Source organism: Synchiropus splendidus, chromosome 13, assembly GCF_027744825.2.
Source record: "Synchiropus splendidus isolate RoL2022-P1 chromosome 13, RoL_Sspl_1.0, whole genome shotgun sequence".
NCBI classification, from domain to species: domain Eukaryota; kingdom Metazoa; phylum Chordata; class Actinopteri; order Syngnathiformes; family Callionymidae; genus Synchiropus; species Synchiropus splendidus.
The window spans coordinates 13,410,702-13,433,684 of record NC_071346.1 but is presented as its reverse complement, the minus strand read 5'-3'; the positions used below and the strand labels follow the sequence as shown (position 1 = coordinate 13,433,684).

The 22,983-nt window shown below is 42.0% G+C and overlaps 4 protein-coding genes across 4 annotated transcripts; all 4 read left to right on the top strand.

Moving 5' to 3' along the window:
- Positions 1-923: 923 nt before the first annotated feature.
- elovl1a (ELOVL fatty acid elongase 1a) lies at positions 924-6,984 on the top strand. The gene is made up of 8 exons (XM_053883654.1): positions 924-1,846; positions 2,371-2,466; positions 2,539-2,729; positions 2,810-2,890; positions 4,091-4,147; positions 4,228-4,333; positions 5,417-5,556; positions 5,635-6,984. The coding sequence occupies exons 2-8, from the start codon at positions 2,406-2,408 to the stop codon at positions 5,941-5,943; spliced, it is 945 nt and encodes a 314-aa protein (XP_053739629.1). The 5' UTR covers positions 924-1,846; positions 2,371-2,405; the 3' UTR covers positions 5,944-6,984.
- A 2,420-nt stretch (positions 6,985-9,404) lies between these two features.
- Positions 9,405-12,596, top strand: espnlb (espin like b). The gene is made up of 6 exons (XM_053883775.1): positions 9,405-9,419; positions 9,519-9,648; positions 9,884-10,002; positions 10,737-10,919; positions 11,121-11,475; positions 11,554-12,596. Exons 1-6 carry the CDS (start codon positions 9,405-9,407, stop codon positions 12,594-12,596), a joined length of 1,845 nt encoding a protein of 614 aa, XP_053739750.1.
- A 1,123-nt stretch (positions 12,597-13,719) lies between these two features.
- Positions 13,720-15,441, top strand: LOC128769791 (tripartite motif-containing protein 16-like). Its single transcript, XM_053883774.1, has 4 exons — positions 13,720-13,732; positions 13,849-13,945; positions 14,007-14,164; positions 14,372-15,441. The coding sequence occupies exons 1-4, from the start codon at positions 13,720-13,722 to the stop codon at positions 15,439-15,441; spliced, it is 1,338 nt and encodes a 445-aa protein (XP_053739749.1).
- A 366-nt stretch (positions 15,442-15,807) lies between these two features.
- rab6bb (RAB6B, member RAS oncogene family b) lies at positions 15,808-22,604 on the top strand. The gene is made up of 8 exons (XM_053883044.1): positions 15,808-16,003; positions 18,579-18,637; positions 19,954-20,007; positions 20,301-20,406; positions 20,486-20,597; positions 20,678-20,771; positions 21,426-21,492; positions 22,155-22,604. Exons 1-8 carry the CDS (start codon positions 15,934-15,936, stop codon positions 22,217-22,219), a joined length of 627 nt encoding a protein of 208 aa, XP_053739019.1. The 5' UTR covers positions 15,808-15,933; the 3' UTR covers positions 22,220-22,604.
- Positions 22,605-22,983: the final 379 nt, after the last annotated feature.

Here is a 22,983-nt window from a genome sequence, read left to right as displayed (position 1 = left end):
TGTGAAAATTTGAAGAAACACTGGTATTTGGAGAGAATGAATTTGTAAATACAAAAACCCTATTTCCACAATTCAAAAAACCTGCAACATTCCTGAGCTCATGCCTTCTTTGTTGCATGTGACTGATTGTTTATTGGAACAAGATATACACTTCAGAAAACATTAATACATGTATTCCCGCCCTGGCAGGTGATAAATAAGTAAATAAACATACTGATCTTGTTTCCATAACAGATGTTTGTCATACAACATCGAAGTATTTTACAAACTTCATTTTAATGTTGAGAAAGAACATCATTTAAATCTAGTCTGTTCACTCCTGGTTCTAATGATAACCAGATACCAGTATCGTGAGCGTCACCAAATGGGGAATTTATGTGGCTGACGACAGAGCGACCTGTCAAAACTTTTCCTACATCTGTCTTCATACTGAAAAACACGCATCGCATTCATGCGTGCTGACTCAGCTAGTTCATGGGCATATCTCAAGCGGCTCTCAAATTTGTATAACTGAAGCCACGAGGTGTTTTCCAAATGCCGTGCGTGTGTATGTTACTGAGTTAAATGGATCAATCTTGTGAAACAATGTCAAGTTGTTTTGGTGTTGAGTAGAAGCTCGGTGCTGTTATTAGGCCTGTATTGAGTCGTCAGTTTCACATGTGTGCATCACATGCTGGCAGAGCATCTGGTTCAACAGTGGCTATATTGCCTGTAATATTATTTTTCGTCTTATCTATCTTCATTTTTATCATTGCCACAATTCATGGTGACTGGCTGTGAATGCAATGGCTGCTCGGACCATATTCCAGCGAATATGTTAGTTAATTTTCAGCTTGAGATAAAGGAATTATGTATGTTTTATTTATTTTATTATTTATTTATTTTTTTATAGAAATTAGATACATTTATGTTCCATCAAACCAATCTACTGTTGTGCCCACAGTGTACTAATAAATAGTTTTTGTGTGGTCAATAACTGCTGTCGTTTACTTGCCACCTCTTTGGCAAGACTCAAACTTGTGCTTATCTGTCAAACCGTCCATCAAACCATGCTTGGTTTACACTCTCGTGCTTGAATTCCTTTCATTCTCCTCGTCTTTTTTTTATATGCAGGTTATGCATTACAAGTGTGATCTGGGGACTTACACCCTTCGCGACTGGTGCTCGGGGAACAGGTAAAACCAGAGACACAGGACGCCTCGTCACAGTGGCAAGGGTTGGACGGGAACCCAGCCTTTTGTGCTGCTCACCAGTGGGAGGGACGGGCATGACAAATTGTCAGTTCATTGTTTCACCTTTGGTCCAGTTGAAGTTTCAATATCATGGCGTCCCCTCACACAAAACGTCTGATGCAGCTATGGGTTAAAATTTTTTAGCATGAGTCAACAACATTTTGGGTAATCCTTGTGTTTCTGGATCCAGCTCTCACATGCGCTTCATTTTGTCTTCAAATTGAATTTCGGCAAACAACAATAAGCCCATTCAGTCTCGACGGCATGGCCTCTTTAACCCTGGCCTCCCCTTCACCACCAGGAGGAGAGAGCCCAATCACAGTCAGGCCAAGTGTTGATAGGAAGGTGGAGCCTGTCATTGTATCAGGGTGTGGTTCTGAAACCTAACTAGTTTGTAGTAGTGCTGCAGGGTTTAAATTGACTTGAATGATTCCTGTCATAGTGGCTGAACACACCTCCACTCTCCCCCGGCTTTCTGTCTGACTTTGTGCCTGGGTTGTACGTGAACTTGGGCTCTGTTGCCTCGAGAGCAGAAACAGCCTTCACCTGCTTCCTCAGCTGATCTCTCTGTATGCTGATTTCCTGGACTGACTGTTGAATGAGAGCTTGAGCAGGTGAGTCACTTTCTGCTAATGCATCTGGAAGGGAGAGTTGCTGCACCTGAGTGTTATATTTTGTCCTCTGTTTACTTGTGAAGTCAAAAATGACCACTTGCCCTCACTCATCATACAGCTTGGATACTTTTATGAGACATTTTGGCGGCTCTAAGTGCCGGCATTTTTGCCCAACTATTTTGCCTCACCTGTTTTACTTGCTTTGTTAGTCAGCTACTGGCCCTTTGTTCGGCAGCAGAATATTTCACAATGTTTCCCATTCATTCCTTGTTCCTACATTCGCACAGCTTCAGATTGTAGGTTAAAATAAATGTACTTGGAAAAAAAATTATGTTAGCTGGCAAGTTCTTTAAATATGATTTGTCTTCTGTCGGCCTCCTGTAACTATCTGATGCAGCTGTCTTCTGTTTGCTCAACCTGTCGGCAAGCAGGTGGGCAGGTTATTATTAATGGTCACCTTGTCATCCACCACTGTCACTGCTGCTTCTACGCTCTGTATTCTGACTTTATTCTCACTGTTTTAGGGCTGTTTAAAAGTCAGACAACACAAGCAGTCGCCATGCTGCGCCAAGCTGTGTCAAGCATTTTAGAATTCCACAATTATCTACTATTGCGGACTGGTGAGTTTACGCCATTTTCTCTCTTACTGAATCTCATATATGCAGTGGAAAAGTGAACGATATGTTTTCCAGATGCCAGGGTGAGGGACTACCCACTGATGCAAAGTCCTGTAGAGATGACCTGCATCCTTATGTTTTACGTCTTCTTCTCCGTGTATGCCGGTCCTCGGCTGATGGCCAACCGAAAACCATTCCAACTGAACACTGTGATGATTTTCTATAACCTCAGCATGGTTTTATTAAATGCCTTCATTGTCTATGAGGTAGGTAAAGCGACAACATTCTCTAAACATGAGGAGCTTCTTCTGAATCAAAATGTTTGACGTCAAGTGTCCCTCTTCAGTTTCTGATGTCTGGATGGGCCACGACCTTTACATGGAGATGTGACCTTATTGACTACTCCTCAAGCCCACAGGCACTTCGGGTAAGTCCATTGAAATATTCCTTTTCATTCCTTTTCTCTTTACACCTATGTTGAACATCCAAAATGGAGTTCAAGAGCTGACTTAATGGTCTCATTGTTACATGACAGTTAAGCTGGAATACCTTTTTACATTGTTGACCCAAAAGAGATACTCTATATAGTTTTGTACGTGGAGTATATATATCTTTATAATGCTATTTCTTCTATTTGTGCTCTCTTTGAAAAGGTGGCGCTGCCGTTTACATCTCTGCCACTCAAATACAGAATTATTTAAACATGATTTTGAGTGTCTTAAAACAAAAATACACACTTTGTTCAGTTAAAAATAATTTACATTAAGGCTTTATAGGGAACTTATGTTCTTCATATTTGAATCATTTGTAGATTTTGGTGCAGGCGTTTTTAATGTTTAGTTCATAAAATATGACCACCAATATGTCACCAAACAAAACTTTGATAACAAAAAACAATTGTAAAAACTTTGTATACCCAGTATATTCTCTTCATGATGTCTATATTTATAATGGGCCTTTTAAAAATGAGATCAATAGGACAAGTTCAGCATAAACTCTCGAACCTGCTGGACCTGCTGATGGATTAGCAAGCAGGAGTTATGATAGAAGCGTAATGTGATTTTTCAAGCGAGCTAGAAAGCCAAGCTAGCCAGCAAAGCTACACTGACCTACATTGTCCTGCGCCAACACTAAATATTTTCTTCATAGGGGGTTTCCCCAGTCAGTCAGCCTCCTCCACCTTAACTTATTTTGATCATCCTCCATTATCATGGTCATGAACCTCTCCTCGTGACAGAACCGACTGGCCTCCTGAGCTAGGACACAACAATATTGCTGCTGCTGCTGCAGTGTTGTGGGTAAACATGTGTTTGAAAATTGCATTTCCAGAAAAGCCTTATTCCATGGTGAAGCCTGCAACAGACACTCAAAAAATGTAGGCATAAAAATGTAGATTATTTGAGGTATGCTGAGCTCTTCTGGGAGATGCTTGGGAGGGAGACAATAACCCATTCATCAGTCAATACTCAGAACTATACTGTCATATCTGACTTGGAGATGTTGGATTCCAGCGCACGTGCCTCACGGTCAATAGGCCGCTTAGTTATCTAAAACCACAAGTGTCAGACTAACATGATCAGCATCTGCTCCATAAACCTGTGATGATGATTTTGACTCTCTCCAACAGATGATTCATGTAGGATGGTTGTTTTACTTCTCAAAATACATTGAACTCCTGGACACGGTAAGACGCGTTTACTGAAAGAATCTTTGAGATCTTTTTAATGCTAATGAATAACTACAGCTCAGCTGTTTGTGTTGTAGGTTTTCTTTGTCCTGAGGAAAAAACAGAACCAGATCACCTTCCTTCATGTTTTCCATCACTCCTTCATGCCCTGGACATGGTGGTGGGGCATCACCCTCACTCCAGGTGAGTACAGCTGATGTTTTTTTTTTCTTTTTTTTTTTGGGGAATATCACTGTAATAATTAATTATTATTATTATTAATAACAATAAGATATATACAATATATATACAATACATATATATATATACACAATATATATAATAGTAATAGTTTTTTAACATACATTTTCCATTTAATAGTTTCATTTACAGTCATTTAATCCTTATTTACACCAAAGATTGAAAATGATTTCATTACATTTTCGATATATATATTATCAAAATAGTCAAAATTCATAAGCAGCAGATGCAGTGACGTCATTGGCAAATTATATGTATATATATATATATATATATATATATATATATATATATATATATAAACTTTTTCTTTTTTTTTTTTTAACAAAATTTAAGTATTATGAGTGTACAGATTTGAAACCAGGCAAGATGTTAAAGATATATCTTTTTGTTGTCATTTTGTCTTACAACATTGTTTAATGACAGTAAAACAATGAAAAAGAAAATGTGTATTTTAGGAGACAAAATGCAAAATAAATGAATAACAATAGAAGTACCCAGAGTGCTTAGACCTCTGCCCAGCTATAAGGTCACTCAACTGATGTCTTCTTTTTTGCCAATTATTCTATACATTATTTGTTAATAAGAAGCTTCAAAGTCAAAGTTGGCGAGCAGTGAACAGTGAAGGGTTGATGCAGTTTCATGAACCGGTGACCTGGTTTTCAGAGGCCACCAGATGGTGCTGTCTACTGTAAAATGTTTGGACTTGAACAACAAATTCAATGAAACCCCATATTATTTCTAAACCAAGAGCGCCATCTAGTGGCATCTGAAAATTAGGACACTGTTTCATCAACCCCCACTGTTTCCTGATACTTCATTTACCCATCACTAGTAAACAATAAAGAATCCATTAAGAAGTTCTTGGAGCCGGACGGTGATGCCTTTCAGCCCTGAAAATCACTTCTTCCTCGATGCAGTTGTGACATTCCCTGAAAATCTGTTGAGTCGTGGTGCCACCAACCCAACATGCCTAAAGTTTTATTTGGAGCATTGTTAAACTAATAAACATGAAAATGATTTTAGCTGGAGGGATGGGCTCCTTCCACGCCATGGTGAACGCTACCGTCCACGTCATCATGTACTTTTACTACGGACTGTCTGCGGCTGGACCTCGCTTTCAAAAGTACCTGTGGTGGAAGAAGTACATGACTGCCATCCAACTGGTACGACAAAGTTTCCCCTTTCAAATATCTCACCAAGCCACCACTTGTTTCTTGAACGTGATTTCCCATTGTCTGCAGACGCAGTTCATCCTGGTCTCTGTCCACATCAGCCAGTACTACTTCATGGAAAAGTGTGACTACCAAGTCCCGTTGTGGATCCACATGATCTGGATGTACGGCGCCTTCTTCTTCCTGCTGTTTTCCAATTTCTGGGTGCAGGCCTACATTAAGGGACGGCGGCTCCCTGCGACAGACTTGACAAAGAATGGGAGTGCCACCGAACCTGTTCATGTGGTGGCTAATGGGAAGCACCAGGAGAACGGGCACATACCGCAGCACCAACACAGTAACGGAAAAATCATCGCGGGGAAAGTAAAGGAAATCTAACCAAGCAAACTCTGGGAAGGGGCAGGCAAACGCAAGGAAGGGTCATATGAAACATAATTCACTGAAACTGTAGCATAATGGAACAGCACACACTCCACTATACTACTTTTACACTGTATTTAGTTTTTTTTATTGTACTCACTCTTTCGGGGATTTTAATGGCATTATGTGTTTTGCCAGGATCTCATCGTTGGCTACTGTGGCACCATGTGACACACCGATTGAGGACTGGTGCTCATTGTTCACCGATATTTAATTTTTTTCAACCTTCAGTGGACTCGGCCCATGTCCTTTTGGAGTATCAGACCTGAACATTAGCACATGTGAATAATCTTTTTGCCAAATTCAATCCTTGTAAATGCCAAGTATTTTGTGTTTTAATTTTATTTATCTTTTGAATAAAAAAAATCATGTTTGATTTAAAAAAAAAAAAGGCATGTGTCATCTAGAAACGTTTACAGCATGCACTTTTGACGCGCTACCGTACCTCATTTTTCAATTGAAGATTTTTTTTTTTTAGCTATCATTGATGGAGTTTTGTATTTTTGCACAGCTACCTGGCTTTGTTTATTTAACTGTGTGTAAGCTCTGTTGGGAAATGAACTAGCCAGAGAGAAAGTGGATCTATCTGTAAGGTTACCATCAATGTTTGTCATGGGAGCTGCAAATATGTGAGTGGGAATACATTCCAGAGGTGAACTTTCTACCCTTTCATTGTTGAGACTAACCCCTGACCAAACATTAAAGACTTTCACATCTGCAGTTATTTTCCCTTTTCCTTACTGTTGTGCTTCTAGAGATGTGTGAGATTTACTTTTCTTCTTTCCCTGACATCATTTATTCAGGACCTAAAGGTTTACTCCATTTGGAATCCACTGCTTAACAACCTAGCATGGATGTTCAGATGAAAATTCACAGCTAAAGTGGATCACTGAGCTGAATCTTGATCTTTCTCTTTCAAGAAGGAACCTCCTTCATGCTGTGCTGCTGGCTGTTTTGGTCCGTCAGTTGTACGTGTTTTGTATTTTTAGAGAAATTTGACTGGAGCTGAATTGTCCTTGTGTTGCATATTGCATGTTCTGCAATGCTAATGCTAATTTTGGCAGTTTTTTTTTTGTGAAAATGGGATTTAAAAACCCCATGAAATTGGAGTTTTTAAATTAAATTGTGATTTAATGCATTTTTAACTCAAATGATCAAATGTCAATTGAATCTGTACACCTGAACATCGGTGTGAAAGAGCTAGTTGCTTCATAACGTGCACATCCTGAATGGATGGTTTGGTTGTGACATCACATTTTGTATGCCTGGAATTGGTTACTGAAAAATGTTACAGAATATATTGCAATTGTTTCTACCAAAAAAAAAAAAAAGCATTCAAGACGCCACTTCCACAATAGAGGAACCTCAAGGACAGTGATCCATTTTTGATGTTCGCCCATGGAACATATGCCCCTTCCCAGCGCGCCCTGTGATCCTATCGCCCCCACTTGATACCGGCAACTCAGACTTCACAATATTTCAAAACATTGTATTTGACTCATTTTATTCTGTTGATGGTGGCCTTCATATCTGATCCCATATCATATCCATAATCCTTCATATATATATATATGTCTTTTATCTGCTCTTACATTGTCTTCATCGAACGGTGACCTTGAGATCTTTGAAAGCTGCTCAGAAACAAAAAAGTGTTGAACACATGATGACGTGGGTTGGTGCTCCCTCATTCATAGATCCTCTTCAGACGGTAAACAGGAACTGTGACAACCTTGGTCCTTGACAGCATGATAAATGTTGATATATTCACCCAGAAACCGCCTGCTCTTAGACCCAATCTAACTGCGATTCACGAGATATAGTGCATACTGTCACCCCACAAAAAAGTTTACATTCAATAATAAGTAAATAAAACTGATCTGTCTTTGCAGCCAGACGTTCTGTTCATAATTTTCATGTTCTCTCATGTGAAAAAGCTTGTATTGGTTTGATATCGAACCGTTTTGCTGCGTGACACGTGAGGTTGTTCCGCTGCATTTCTTCAGCCTTCTATTATTGATTATGTGTGCTGCATGTTCTGAGCGGCGCGGGTCACACTGATCTAATACCAGACACACGTGTCGTGATCCAAAGACCCCGCACTGAGTGACTGACGTCCATCTCCAAATAGTTCAGTAGATATTTAACATTATTTTAACCATAAATTCTGAGCTGTCATTTTAACTATGCCCTGTTCCTTTTCATCTTTGTTGATGTGTGTTTGGGAATAATTTGAATTTCATCATAATACTGGATGCAATATCATTATCATGCATCAAATTTGAGAACACACACTGACACTGACTGCGGTGAACAGTACAGTATATCCTATACATTGACATTGTGTTCTGTCTATACTTCCAAGGGCAGGTCACTCAATCCATCCTGTTTAATTATGCACTGTCAGAAGGACCACCATGTGAGCTCTGGGTCCAGATGATGCTGCTCCTGGTCCTGGTGTCCACGGGCAGCTCCGGACTGGAGACGCAGTAAATATACTCCGAAAATATTTGACGTTTACTATTTGTAATTGGGTCGACCTTCCCATTGTCACAACTGAACCGTAAGTAGTTGCTTTCATGTGAAAACATTTCTAGGTTTGAATGTTTAAGCGGAAACATTGGGATAAATTATTACACTGTAATTATGCTTTCTCATTTTCTTAGTTGCTTTATGTTGTTTATGTTGCAATACATTACACCTGGATGTTGTCTCAGCCTGAGACACTATTGCTGACTAACTTCTGGGAAGTTAGTTGGTCCTTTTACTATGAAGGCAGATGTGCTATTCTTTCTGTTATATGTAAAATGTTCTGTTCTTTAATGTTCTAATTCATGTTGGTTGATACTCTCATGCTGTATTATTGAGTCTTCTGTGTAACATTACTTTCATATTTTATGTCTTATTAGAGACACAAAAACAGACAAGCAATACTTAGAACGTTATTATACTATTATTGTTATAATATTCATAACTTCATTGGCGCTTTGAACTCTGAACTCCCACTGTCATTGCAAGGTCATGTGATCTGATTTTTTTTTCTCTTTTTATCGACTTCTTTTGATACCATGGTGGAGTCAAACAAACTCTGCCGCAGCGTCTTGTTTGTGTATTTACCGGGTCACAAATTTAATGGCTCTGCTTGTAGTTTGGATATCAAATACCGTGTCGCTTGAATTGCGTGAATCATCCCGGTTACCTGAAGCAGCATATCATGTCACCAAACTATTCACACGCTTTCTCTGGCTCTACGTGTGGGATACGCTACATTCACTTTACAGGCTTCCAGTTTCACTACTAGAATCTGTTTGAATGAGAGACGGATCTTAAGTGTGTGTTCTTCTGCTGTTGTCGCCTCCATCCCTTAAAGTAAGACGAGAACCTGCTTCCTTCAAGACCTCGGTGTATGAAAAGAATCCAGCATGGAGACAAACAAGGTGACCTGAATACTGTTGCGGTGCAGATACATCAGAGTCTGTTTGGATGTTTGAAGACTGTCTCTTTAACTGAGACTCAGTCCTGCTTTGTGTTCCCAGCAGCCTGTGAAGGAGGTGCTTCCTTTGCCTCGACTCTCAGATGCACCTCCTGCGCCGTCCTCCAATGTGACGCTCATCTCCAAACCCCACACCCCTGGAACCATACAGCACATCCAGATGGCGTCGTCAGGTGATGGTCCCTTCATCCACATTCATATTTTATTTTATTTTATTTTTTAAATCACACGTCTTTAAATCACGCAAGGAAATATGACAAAAATAAAGGAATAAACAAAAAAGAACTGAAAAATAAGTTGTTTATTTGATGTAGTTGTTGTGCACATTGGCTCGAAAGAAACAACCATGAATTTAATTGAATGTGGAATGTGATGTATTTATATTAATTCAGGTTTTTGTGTTGACAGTGGTGACATCATTCAACCATCTGAAAGTTCCAGAGAGGGACGTGCGCCTTCTGTCTGACATGAAGTCCATCAAATCTCTCCGTCAGGCCGGCATCACAGCTGTCTTTACAGGACAAGCCGTAAGAGGACACACAATCATATTTTATTTTACGTGTTGAGTAGTAAGGTTAAAATATGTAGTCCACCAGATCAGATATTTACAGGCACTCAAAAAAAGTTATGGATAATTTTATATATTATTTTATATATTCATTAATTACTTTTTTTAATCAAATATACATTAATCTCAAAATTTTAAATGATACCCTTGGTACAAAACTATATGGTTAATAAATTTAAACATCTTATTAACTGTAATGTGAAGTGAAAAGAATTATATATACAACAAAGTCTACTTGCTAGTGTCATTATGGGGTGAAATTTATCACCATACGGTGGTAAAGGAACTATGAAATACTTGTTTAAATTCAACGAGTCTCCAATTGAATTGCCAAAATGTCATTTCTAATATCAAATCGAGGACATTTTTAGGATTTTATGGAAGATAAATATGGATGCAACTATATCTGCAACTTGTCCATCATAAGGTGTTAATAAAAATCACCATATTAATTTATGTACAATGTCTTGAATTTTGAATTACAAACAGGAAAATAACTACTAAAACTACTAAACTGATAACGAATTTAAAATTATTCAGCAAACGTCTCATCTAGGATCACATGGCGGCATCTGGTGGCCTTTTACTGAACATCATAGCACTACTCTGGTTTCATTTATTATAGGACGGTGGAGCACAAGCACATATTACAAACTTATAGGTTGGAAAGGTAATACTGGATTTGTCTTCCAGAAGCCTGATGCTGAGGAAACTGTGGAAGAGGTGCCGATCATCGACGCTGTTTTAGCGGATGTTGATTCCCTGGTCCCCACACATGATGAGGCTGGTCGCCCCATAGCAGAGTGGAAGCGCCAAGTGATGGTTCGACAGCTGAAGCTTCGGCTGCAGGATGAGGAAGACCAAAGGAGACTGGTAGTCAACCTGTTGTTTTTCCATGCTGGTCATGGTGGATGCACTTTTGATCCTCAGAAAACATCACAACACACCCTTGATTCAGGTTACCCGTTCAATTCCCGAAGTGGTGCTGTTGCATGGTTGTCAAACAAAGTAGTAACAGAAAGTTCTATTGCTGCCTTGTGAAAACATCTGAATATAAATGTTTGACATTTCCGACAGGACACGGCTGCCAGCTACAGCGTGGACGGCTGGAAATACTCCCGAGTTCATAATGCCGTCCTGGGACCGTACGGAGAGCTTTTAACCGAAGACGACTTGGTGTATCTCCAGCGGCAGATTGAGTCACTGTCACTACAGAAGCGCTATGAAGCTTGCGAGCTGGAGCTGACCAGACTGACTGAGGAACTCCGAGCCATTCTGCCGGATCCTATCCTGAACATTTCCCTCAATAAGGAGCTGCTGCAGCAGATGGACTCCGAGGGCCGGTTGACACTGCCAGCCTGGTGCAGCCGCGTCTCAGAGATAGTCAGAGGCATGTCAGCTTTGGTGGCTAATCTGACATCAAAGGATAAAGGTGGAGGGGAGGTCGCGGCTGAGTGGCAAGGAGCACGGGACGGTTTAATGCTTCCGAAGGGCCAGGCTGTGGTAAAAGAGGCGGCTAATGATATGTCATGTGGATTTCGGATACCTCAAATAGGTATGGCCTCTGCTTTCAGCCATCGTTTGGAGAGTAACAGTTACAGCAAAGCCCAGAGAGAAATGGTGGAGAGAGAGATTCAGCAGTCTGGTGTGTCAGTCCAGAAACTCAGATCCAACTTTGAAGGTCAAATCGGTGCTATCTACCCCTTCGCTGGGGTGGTCAACGGAGCGCGAGGAATGGATGTCAACAAGAACACCCGTAAAAATGACATACAATCTCCTAAAAAGCGAGTGATGGAGACCACAAGTTTGAGGAAAGAGCGTATCGTGGTGTTGTTCCTGAGTCACTGGAAGAAATCTGCCTATGCCATTTCGCTGAGGGCGGCAAAGCAGAAGGAGGAGATGGCGTCACCAGGACACACAATTCCCGCCATGTTTCTTTTCTGCTTCAAGACAAGGGCAGTGCAAAAGATGCTGACCTCTTGGAAAAATAAACTATCGCAGACAAGGGCTCCAAAATCAACCACAGCACTCTGTAGGTCGCCTGTGGTGATATACTCCCCAGAGCAGTTCCTGCCTGATGTCGACGGTGCTCCAATGACCCATGACAGCTTGACTCTAGACCTCTTCATGCTTGGCTACTTCCACATCTTAGAGCAAGAACTCTCGCCGCAGGAGAGGAAGATGAGACACCTGCTCTGCTTTGAGGTGTTCGACCATGTCGGTAGTTTCTCCTGGGAGACTGTGCGAGATTTTCACAAGACTGTTCTGCGAGAAATCCGAGCTGGGAGGCGACAGTGGAGCGACGGCTTTGAGGACATCAAAGTCAATTTCTTTGGGAGCAAGGGACCACTTCGCTGCCCACCCTTGCCGTCCTCTCTTCTCGCCCATTCAAAGCCTCAAGTCGTCCTTCAATCCGCCGCCACGGAAGCAGACGGCGCCGATGTCTCCTGTCTTAACAATGAGGACATTTGTAAATATATTGACCGCAGCTTTGCCTTCTGGAAAGAGAAAGAGGCAGAGCTGTTTGATTTTGATCAGCAGACTCCATGTTAGAGTCAAACAACGGAACTATTGTCCAAGCAAAACCTAAAATAAAGTCAACTCTGAAGCTCTTACTGTGGTCACGTTTCTCCCTCACCCACCTGCACGGAGCCCTCAGCAGCCACAACAAGCTAACAGGAAGTGGTGCATGTGTTTGGACCAAAGAGCTTTGCAGCTCTGTAATCTGATATCACATAAACCACCACAAAGGAAAGCATCCCACACTGGAACTTAAATTAACCCTTGGAATTAATCAATTATAAATCACTCATTGTGGAGCAAGTCAACCAATTAAGTGCTCTGATTACAATTTGAGTCGGGGACAATCATATAATCAGATGCAATGAGAAGATAAAAGCAACTCTAAAGCATCCTATTATCTAGAATTGGAAGTAATTTCAGCAAATCATGGGGCTTCTTCTTCTTCTTTTCCTTCAGCTTCTCCCTTCAGGTGGCCACAGTGGACCATCCTCCTCCATTTCACCCTGTCCTCTGCTTCCTCTTCTCTCAAACCTCATGTCCTCCTTCACCACCTCCATAAACCTCCTCTTTGGCCTTCCTCTCCACCTTCTGCCTGGCAGTTCCAACCCCAACATCTTCCTACTAATGTACTGGCTCTCTCTCCTCTGTACATGTCCAAACCATCTCCAACTAGCCTCTCTGACTTTGTCTCCTTAACACCTCAGATGTGCTGTCCCTCTGATCTACTGTTTCCTGATCCATCCTAGTCACTCCAAGAGAGAACCTCAGCATCTTCATCTCTGCCCCCTCCAGCTCTGCCTCAGTGTTTCTGTTTCCAAACCATACGACATTGCTGGCCTGACCACCATTTTGTTCCTTTTATCCTTACTTCACTTTGCTTGAGTGGGGGGGGGGTGGAAAAAAATGAACCTCTGGTTTCCTCCTAAAGTGTGTTTTCAGACAAGCAAGAAGACAAATGTGGGCGTCGTCCCACTCGTGTTGCCCTCCGCAGGGAGTCCAGCTGTTGCTCAGAAGCTGGATGTGACGACATTGTCACTTCACTGAATCGCTTTCGCAGCTTGACTCTGGAGCACATCTACAACCGTACTCCTTTCATCACTATCTTAGGTGGACCAGCTGGAATACCAAAACAGGTAAAACACAGCTGAATAGAATGCAGTCTGAAGGTGAACCTGCTCGGTTGTTTCTCCACTGTGTGGTGGAGTGGGTGGTCCAGATTGTCAATGATGGAGAGGAGCTTGTTGAGGGACCTGCTCTCCACCACTGACTCACCTCCTCACAGATGCTGCTTCAGTAACAACAGACTGGATCATCTTGCTGCACACACCTGAGGAAGCAGGTCTCCCGTCGCCTTTTGCGCACAGCCTCACAGGCCTGGAGTGAGATTTCCAGGACAGTCTGAAGTCAAGATCAGAGACCTACGTCTTGCTGACCTGATAGGGATAGGGATATCAACAAGTGTCCACAGTGCAGACAGTCCTTCACACCAAGGCCTCTCCTGCAGAAGAACATCGTGTTAGCGCAGTTAGTGGAGGAACTGAAGAAGACTGGACACCAAGCTGCTGACCTCTGCTATGCTGGACCTGAAGATGTGGCCTGTGACTCATGCATTGGGAGGAAGCTGAAGGCCCTCAAGTCCTGTCTGGTGTGCCTGGTGTCCTACTGTCACCAACATCTCTTGCCTCATTTGGAAGGGCCGGCCTTCAGGACGCACAAATTGATCCACCCATCCAAACAGCTCCAGGAGATGATCTGCTCCCAGCACAATGATGTGAAGAAGCAGTTCTGTCGTACTGATCGGCAAGTCATCTGTTCTCTCTGTGCTGTGGACCATCACAAAGACCACAACATCGTCTCAGCTGCAGCGGAGAGAAGAGAGCGAGAGAAAGACATGGATCAGTGTCGAGGAAGGATCCAGCAGAGGATTCAGGAGAGAGAAGAGGATATGAGGCTGCTTCAGCAGGAGGAGAAGAACATCATCATCTCTGCTGATAGAGCAGTGAGGGACAGTCAGATCTTCAGCCAGCTGAACATCAGGAGGAGAATGCCGAATGTGGAACAGCAGATCAGATCCCGGCAGCAGACTGAAGCAGCTCAAATCCGAGGACTCCAGGAGCAGCTGGAGCTGGAGATTGCTGAGCTGAAGAAGAAAGATGCTGAGCTGCAGCAGCTGTTACAAACAGACAGCTACACAATGTTTCTTCAGAGCTCATCCTCACTCTCAAGGGTCAGTGAAGACACACTCTCCTCCTCGACTCACGTACGTCCTCGTGTCTGCTTTGAGGAAGTGCTAGAAGCCATGTCAGCCAGAGACAGACTCCAAGACATTCTGAGACACACGTGGACCAAATGCACAGTGATGCTGTCTCTAGAGACAAGAGCTCAGTTCCTCAGATACTCTCGAGACATCACTCTGGATCCAAACGCTGCGCACTCTGGGCTGTTGCTGTCTGAAGGAAACAGGAGAGTGACCTTTATGGCCGAGGCTCAGTCTCCTCCTCATCATCCAGATAGATTCACGGATCATCCTCAGGTTCTGAGTAAAGAGGCTCTGACCGGACGTTGTTACTGGGAGGTGGAGGGCACAGGAGAGGTTGAAGTAGCAGTCGCATACAAGACCATCAGCAGATCAGGAGAAGAAAGTAGACTTGGAGTCAATGACAATTCCTGGTCTTTACGCTATGAAACACCTTTGCTGTCAAGTGTTCCGTCGTCCAGAGTGGGAGTGTACCTGGATCACTGTGCTGGTCTTCTGTCCTTCTACAGCTTGTCTGAATCCATGACGCTCCTCTGCAGAGTCCAGACCAGCTTCACTCAGCCTCTGCATGCTGGAGTCTGGTCCAGGACCACGTGCGAGTTCCTGAAGCTGAACTAGACCACAGTGGGAGAATGATTCTGCGAATCAAAATATCTTTAATTTATGTTGAAATCATGAACTATTTAATCAACGTCACATTTTATTTACATCCAATGCTAATTCTATGCTATTTTATCCATTTCCTGTCCAACATATTATTTTTAAAGGGGATAATAAAAATAAATTTGTTCCCAAAATGTCCAGCACAACACTGCACTGATGATGGACGAGACAGCATTAAGTACTAGTTGAAATAAAACATGACTTAAATGTCATAAAATTGTGTGTTCTTTTTTTTTTTTTTAACCGTATCTAATGGAATCAATATCAAAGGCTTTAGTGTGGTAGAAAGGTGAGGTCGCGCATGCGCAGAGCATTCCTGACTGACAGGACGCGGAGCTGCATCCCCATCATTGTGAGAGGAGAGGAGGATCCCCTGGCAACTACCGAGGAGCCGACGAGCCACAGCAGCACCCGCAAGCGTCCACTTTCTGCTCTTGAACCGAAACAATGTCGGCTGGAGGAGATTTGGGGAACCCCCTGAGGAAATTCAAGCTGGTGTTTTTGGGGGAACAGAGCGGTGAGTCAGCCTCTTTCCTCCTTCCGGTACCGAACATGCGTGTGTGTGGAAGGCCACGTTTGTCGGGATATCGAAGTGAGGGTGTTTTTAAGTGAACCAACTCCATTGAAACGATTATAATAAACGCGGTAGGGGGGACAGCGGGCGTCTTGCGCGCGTGCACGCGTCTGATCAAAACGGTAATATCACGCCCAATTCAAGCGTCTGGTTGACTAAAATAACCGGCGTCTATTTGGTTGTTTGCCTGCAAAATAAAGCATGTGTGTTGCTGCAGCGTCCGCCATGTATCCCCCCAATCTGATCCAGAATTACCCTTCTAATCCACCTCCGTCGATCATTCCACATGTTAATAATCCAGCTCTCACCGTCGTGTCTACTTCTTTCGAGTCTATCTATTTTTTTCTCCGCTAGAAGTGGAATAATAAACAATCCCCGGTGTTCGGGACACACCCTAGATTGCCGATGTCTGAAGCATCTCTAATCCTCGCAGTTTCTTTCCCCATAAATAATCCAATAAACCCGTGTGGTAGCGAATTACCGTGGTGGTATCTTAACACAGTTATAGCTCGTGAGAAAAGGGTGGGGTGACTGTGTGTTTGGAGTAAAGATGGAGCCCATCAGAGGTCCTCATCGATCCAAGACGTGCTCGGACATCTGGAGAGGCAGCAGAATCTCAAATCCACCCCAGTCCACCAGCAAACACCAGATTACTCACACTGGTTTCCTCACTAGAGAGTGTGCGTGTGTGGCCAGTGTGTGTGAGCTGTGCTGCAATGTTGCTGTCGGTGGTGTTGTTGAAGGCCCCTGGCTGTGGCCACTGCCCATATGACTGCTGCTGTCTGCATCCACGACCCTCCATGTCATCTGGAGGACCCTCGCTGTCAAACCTGACACCTGGTCTGTCCATGAAGACCTATTACATCCACTGAAATGCTTTAAAGCTGCGGCCATATTTTACTTCTCAAACTAGCTCATGATCCAACTGGTTAATTTTTAACACCCCTGCCTCGTGTAGATAGCTGATATCTGGTGTTTGGTGGGCCAGATTCTGGTTTAGAGCTTGGCCAAAATGATAACTCAAGCAGTAGAATACAGCTGAGCATACAACTTCCTGTAATACGTGGTGGATCATTATGGAGCGGGCAAGAATCTCCATTAAATTGTATGGACATGGAAGCTGAGGACATCCTACTGCTAAATAACTGTTAATAACTGAAGATCAAATATACTTGGAGCAAGGTTAAAAAAATTTATAAACAGTAGGGGGCAGACTTTTAGCAAGAAGGGCATCCTATACAGTTTTTTTTTGGAAAATTTCCGATCATTAATGCCATTATTGTTGTGCCGTCATACTGGTTTTCATGAATGGGCGGTTTCTCCCTGGTAATTCTGCTGAATTAGGTTGAAATTCGCTGATTCTCATGCCGTTGTGGCCCTGCTGCTTTGCTTTTTTGTTTAATATCCATGTCAAGCAAGTCACGACACTGGTATTTGATTGGCCTGTTGTGGATTGCACCGTTGTTGGTGGGATGTCTGATGCTGTTGACTGGAGCAAAATGCAGGGAATTTGTAAACTGAAATCAAATAATATGAGGAGTATTTTGGCGTTTTTTTTCTCGCACCTTTGTTGTTAGTATCTGTCTGTGAACTGGGGAAAAAAATTAAAAATATGAAGCTAAAGTCCAGCGTTGGACATTGGGAAGCGCTGTCTCATAATCCTAGATAAAACGCCTGTTAGGGTTTTGGCGTTGCGTGGGAGATAGGCAGCCATTGTCTGAACGCCTTATAACTGTAATGTTTCTGAATTTTTAAATGGTAGTCGCATGGATAACAGCAAAAATAAATTAAATTTTTTTAATTCCCTCATCATTCCTTGTAAATTTCCAGATAAGTGTTGACATTTATAACTTCTTTTTGCTGGAAAACACATCTAAAACACTGCAATCCCCTTTGGGATTTGCCCGGTGACCTTTAAAGTGAACATGATGTTGCACCGTCAACAAGTATTGAGACCTCTTGTGGGCCACATTTAATGATTTGGTGGGTGGGAAATGCCCCCTGGGTCGTAACTTTGAAACATTATATCTAGCATTCTAACCTTCTCATTCATTTATTCGTGGCAACTGAAATATTTTGTGTCAGGAGTTCCAATGTTTGTGAGGATTGTAGACAAATAATGGGGTGATGTGAAGTCTTTTATCGAGTGGGAAATAGCCATGACAAGCATTTACACACAACTTGTCTGCACTTGAGTGTGAAGATGTAACATATATCATGACTTGACATAACACTTCACTGGAGGTGTCATCCATAACATTTAAAACTTAGCAGGCGATAATCTGATTTTATTTACACTGTTAGCCCAGTCAAGTGGGATTTAATCCTCTTGTTAGGATTTGAACCCACAGATCTTGTTAGTAGATCCGAGCCACTTTTCTGTCAGGTGTGAGATGATCCTGTTTGATGGTGGGCAGCGATCACATTAACTTGCTTCTGTTTTGAGTCGAAAATGTGTTGTCTTTTTTGTAATATTCATGTTTGCATTTTAACTGAAGACTTCTCATCTCCGTTCCAGTGGGGAAAACGTCTCTCATCACCAGGTTCATGTATGACAGTTTCGACAACACATACCAGGTGAGAGCCGAATTAAAATCCCGGGAGATGCTAAATGGAATAATTGATTCGGCGGTAACATCGATCTGTTGGGCATGAAAGCACTGTTGATCTCACCAAAAACAGAGACGCTTAACTTCTAATGCCAGCGCAGCTCCGGTGTTACGCTTTGTTCGTCTTTAAACCTGAAGCTTACTGTATCATATGAGACCAAGAGACATACTGTACTTCAAAAAAGTGTTTTCTTAAAATACATGACTAAGCATTGAGTTTGGGCTTTCATCCTTTCCAAATTCAGTTTGTCAGTTTTCTTCCAGCTCGGGAACTCTCATCTATTGAAAATGGCAAAGTAGTGGGCAAAGTAGGGACAGGGGGCCACATGTGGACCTCTGCTGGCATTATTGCGGCCCTTGTGATGTCAGAGCAGTTACAGAAGATGTTATTCATTTGTATTCATAATAAAGCTAAGCTCGTTCTTTCCCCCGTTTTATGTCTTAAATTTTTAATTTTAATGCAAATTCTTAAGTAATGCTAATTTTAATTGTATTGTATTCTTTGTTCTTCAGAATAAGTAGTTCAAATATATTGCAAAAAAGTCATCACACTTTTTTAGGCAACAAAATTTCACTTAAATCTATCTATCTATCTATCTATCTATCTATCTATCTATCTATCTATCTATCTATCTATCTATCTATCTATCTATCTATCTATCTATCTATCTATCTATCTATCTATCTATCTATCTATCTATCTATCCTTTTTGGTACTTGAAATATCATTGATGGCAATGAGCTCCTTGGGACAGCAGTTGGCAGTAGTGCTCCAGTAGTCATTTACATAATACACTCAGTGGGTGTGAGCACGTGAGAAAACAAAGTCAACCATATACATGAGAGGTCAGTATACTGTATTAAATAGAAAATAATAATAAATATAAAAGACATTGTGGGTGAAGAGGAAATAATTTGTTTCCTAAATTGAGATGATAGCATGATAAGTAATAGTTCTGTGTGTGTATACATGTTCAGAACTTTATGTCAGTGTAGTAATATTGCAGTCATGATTCTCAACAGTATTAATGAGGAGATTTTGTAACCAGTGAACCAAGAACGCTTGTTGAAAGCATCAAAGCCCAAACCTGGTGAAACTAAATCGTGCAGTTCGAAGCTCTTGGACGCGTGGGACACATTTCCATCTGCTCAGCAGCAATGACACAGTGATTGACACCAGACTGCAACAGAAATGGAATTAGTTCTTTGTCTAAGCCACTTTCTCTCACTCCCTTTTCTGCCTCAGAGATTTGTGATTCATTCTGTCTCCGTTTTCTGACACAGGCGACCATCGGGATTGACTTTCTATCGAAGACCATGTACCTGGAAGACCGAACAGTAGGAAACTTTCAATCTTAAAACGTGTATTTTCATGTGTCAAGATGATTCTTGTTCGATGCTGCTAAGTCTAATCCTCTGTCCCAGTTTCCTGCCTGTTTTTTGACAAATCCTTGATGTCATTACTGCGCCATTCTCTGCCTAACACGATTATCCAAAAGTTATTTCAGCGAAATAGCTTAATCCTTTTATACGCCGTGTTAATGCTGATTAGAATATGTTTCCAAGCAGATATCGTAATCCTTTCGCTGATGTGTTCATGTTGCCGTGAGACTGAAAGTGTGTGTCTGCAGGTAAGGCTGCAGTTGTGGGACACAGCTGGACAAGAGCGTTTCAGGAGCCTCATCCCAAGTTACATACGTGACTCGACGGTGGCCGTGGTCGTCTACGACATTACAAGTCATTCTTTGCTCCAATCTCACGCATTTGAAGCAACAAAAACTGGCAAAGTTTGTTGAAATGATCCTGTGCTTCCCAGACGTGAATTCCTTTCGACAAACCTACAAATGGATTGATGACGTCAGGACAGAGCGAGGAAGTGATGTCATCATCATGCTTGTAGGCAACAAGACAGATCTGGAAGAGAAGCGGTGAGTCTTTCACGTGTAAAAAAAACAAAAACAACAAAAACAATGACAAAGATGCTGAATCGTGTCTGCGGTTCTTGCAGACAAATCACAATTGAGGAGGGAGAGCAGCGAGCCAAAGAGCTCAACGTCATGTTCATCGAGACCAGTGCCAAGACGGGCTGCAATGTCAAACAGGTGACGCTGCACATCAAAACGTAACACCCATTCCCTTTATTTTCAGTCATCCAACGTTATCTAATATTAGTACTATTAAATTGGGAATGACATATGTTTTCCAACTCCAACATCCCACGACAACTGAATTTCACTAAAAGCAGTTGCTTGACTGCTTCAAACTAACTTTAAATCAATTCGTTTTTATTGAATCTTTGTATATGTCTGACAAATAATTGTATTATAAGACATCTTTCATGTAACTTCAGTGAGAAAAAGTGCTCCCAGCCTCTTCTTCCTGTCGCTCATAAGTGCGTAATAGAAACGCCGTAGCACGACTGCCATCTGCTGTGGGTTTGAGTTCACCACACCTCAGAATATTCACATATATTGACCAAAATACGTGGTTATATTGTGTCAAAAAATGTGTAGGTGTTAATGAGAACCGTGACAGAGGTATGTGCTGACCCTTTGTGAGTGACATTTACTGTACTTTTTTTGTGATATCCAGAACATGTTGTTATTGAGGTGAAGCAAAGTTAAAAGTGTTCCAGTTTGGCACTGTAGTTGTCCACTGCAGGTTGTCTGTACGTTAAAATAAATGCACGATAACAAGCGTGCATAATGGCAGCAGAAGGTTGCTTCCCTCATTCCTCTACATCCTTCTTCTTCTAGCTCTTTCGGCGTGTTGCGGCTGCTCTACCAGGAATGGAAAGCTTGGACGACGCGAATCCTGAAGGCAGTATCCTTTTCCATCACTGTGCCAGCAGTGAAATAGGAGGCTCCTTTTTAATCTCTTAGAGTTGTTTTGGCTGCATATAAACAAACAGCCGCGCCGGCTGTTTGGCTGAGTGAGCGACCAGCAATTAAGAGGCTTCTTCAAACCGCACTGCTTCACTTTAACAAGTCCTCTTGCATTCTGGAGCATCATTTGCATTCAGATTTGTGAAGAAACATTCGGCTGGTAGCTACTTCAAAAGCAAAACAAGATGATTCCTTTAGGTTCAATTCAAAGTATTTAACAACCTTTCTATATTGTATATTATGTTGCAACTATTGCAGTGCATTATGGGACTTAGGAGTGATGGGAGAGCTATGTAACTTAGGGCCGTAAATAATATGAACAGATATAGCTGGTCAAAGTATTAATAAAAGGAAAATTATGTGTATAGTCATACTGTATATATAAAATTAAAAAGGCTGAATCGCACATCATGACAGATGAAGTTAGCTGTCAAAACATTCCTCCAGTTATATAAACTAGAAAATGTGGTTAGCATTTGAAATATTGTTGATAACAATGACTTCAGTGGAACAGCAGGTGGCAGTACAGACTGACAAAGACTATCAAAGGTGAGGTGAAAGTTCTGTATTCCTGTATTTTCCTTCACCGCCGACCTCCAGTGATCGACATCAAGCTGGACAAACCGGCGGAGCCCACCGTCCCGGAGGGCGGCTGCTCATGTTAATAGGCAGCAGACAGATCCCGTCACACCATAGGCTTGTTGTGTTGCTTACTACTGACTAGCTTCCAGTTGGATTTAAAAGGATGCAGGGCTCGCATCTGATTGGATGAAAAAACAAACAAAAAACAAACACATCATTATCTTTCAGTCTTGTTCAGTTGTAAGATACTGTATACTTTGTCAATATGTAAGTGATTGGAGGAGGCAAGGTAAGAACAAAAAGTAGAAAAGGGAGCTGGTTTTCTTTTCGCTGTTATGTTTTGTATTTTTTTATATATATATAAAAAAGGAAAGCACCAAAATTGAGGCCTAAATATATCAAGGATTTTTGTTTCTTTTTTTTGGGGGTGGGAGGTTGGCCGTTTTTCTTTGAAAATGGCAGAACACATCTGAATGTCTGCAGCACGCATGCACGCCGACCCGATGCTTGACACGCCGTCAGGACCGTCGACCTTTGTAGAATGTTTTCTAGCATTTCTTCTCTCGCATCTCATGACCATTTGATATTTCCACCGACACTTCTGTAGATTTCACCTGACAGTAGCTGTGAAATGTGGCACTATCTCGCTCTCTTTCTCTTTTATAGAACAAACTGTACTGTGGTTAAGAAAAAATGCAAAGTACTACAACTTACTCTCACAAGTCCGTCTTTCTTCTCTCCTCCTCCTGCCTCTGCTCCTCCATCCATCCGTCCATCCCGGTGAGACTCATGTAACGATCCACTGTAATGCACTGCACTGTATATAATAATGTAACATGTATGTCGT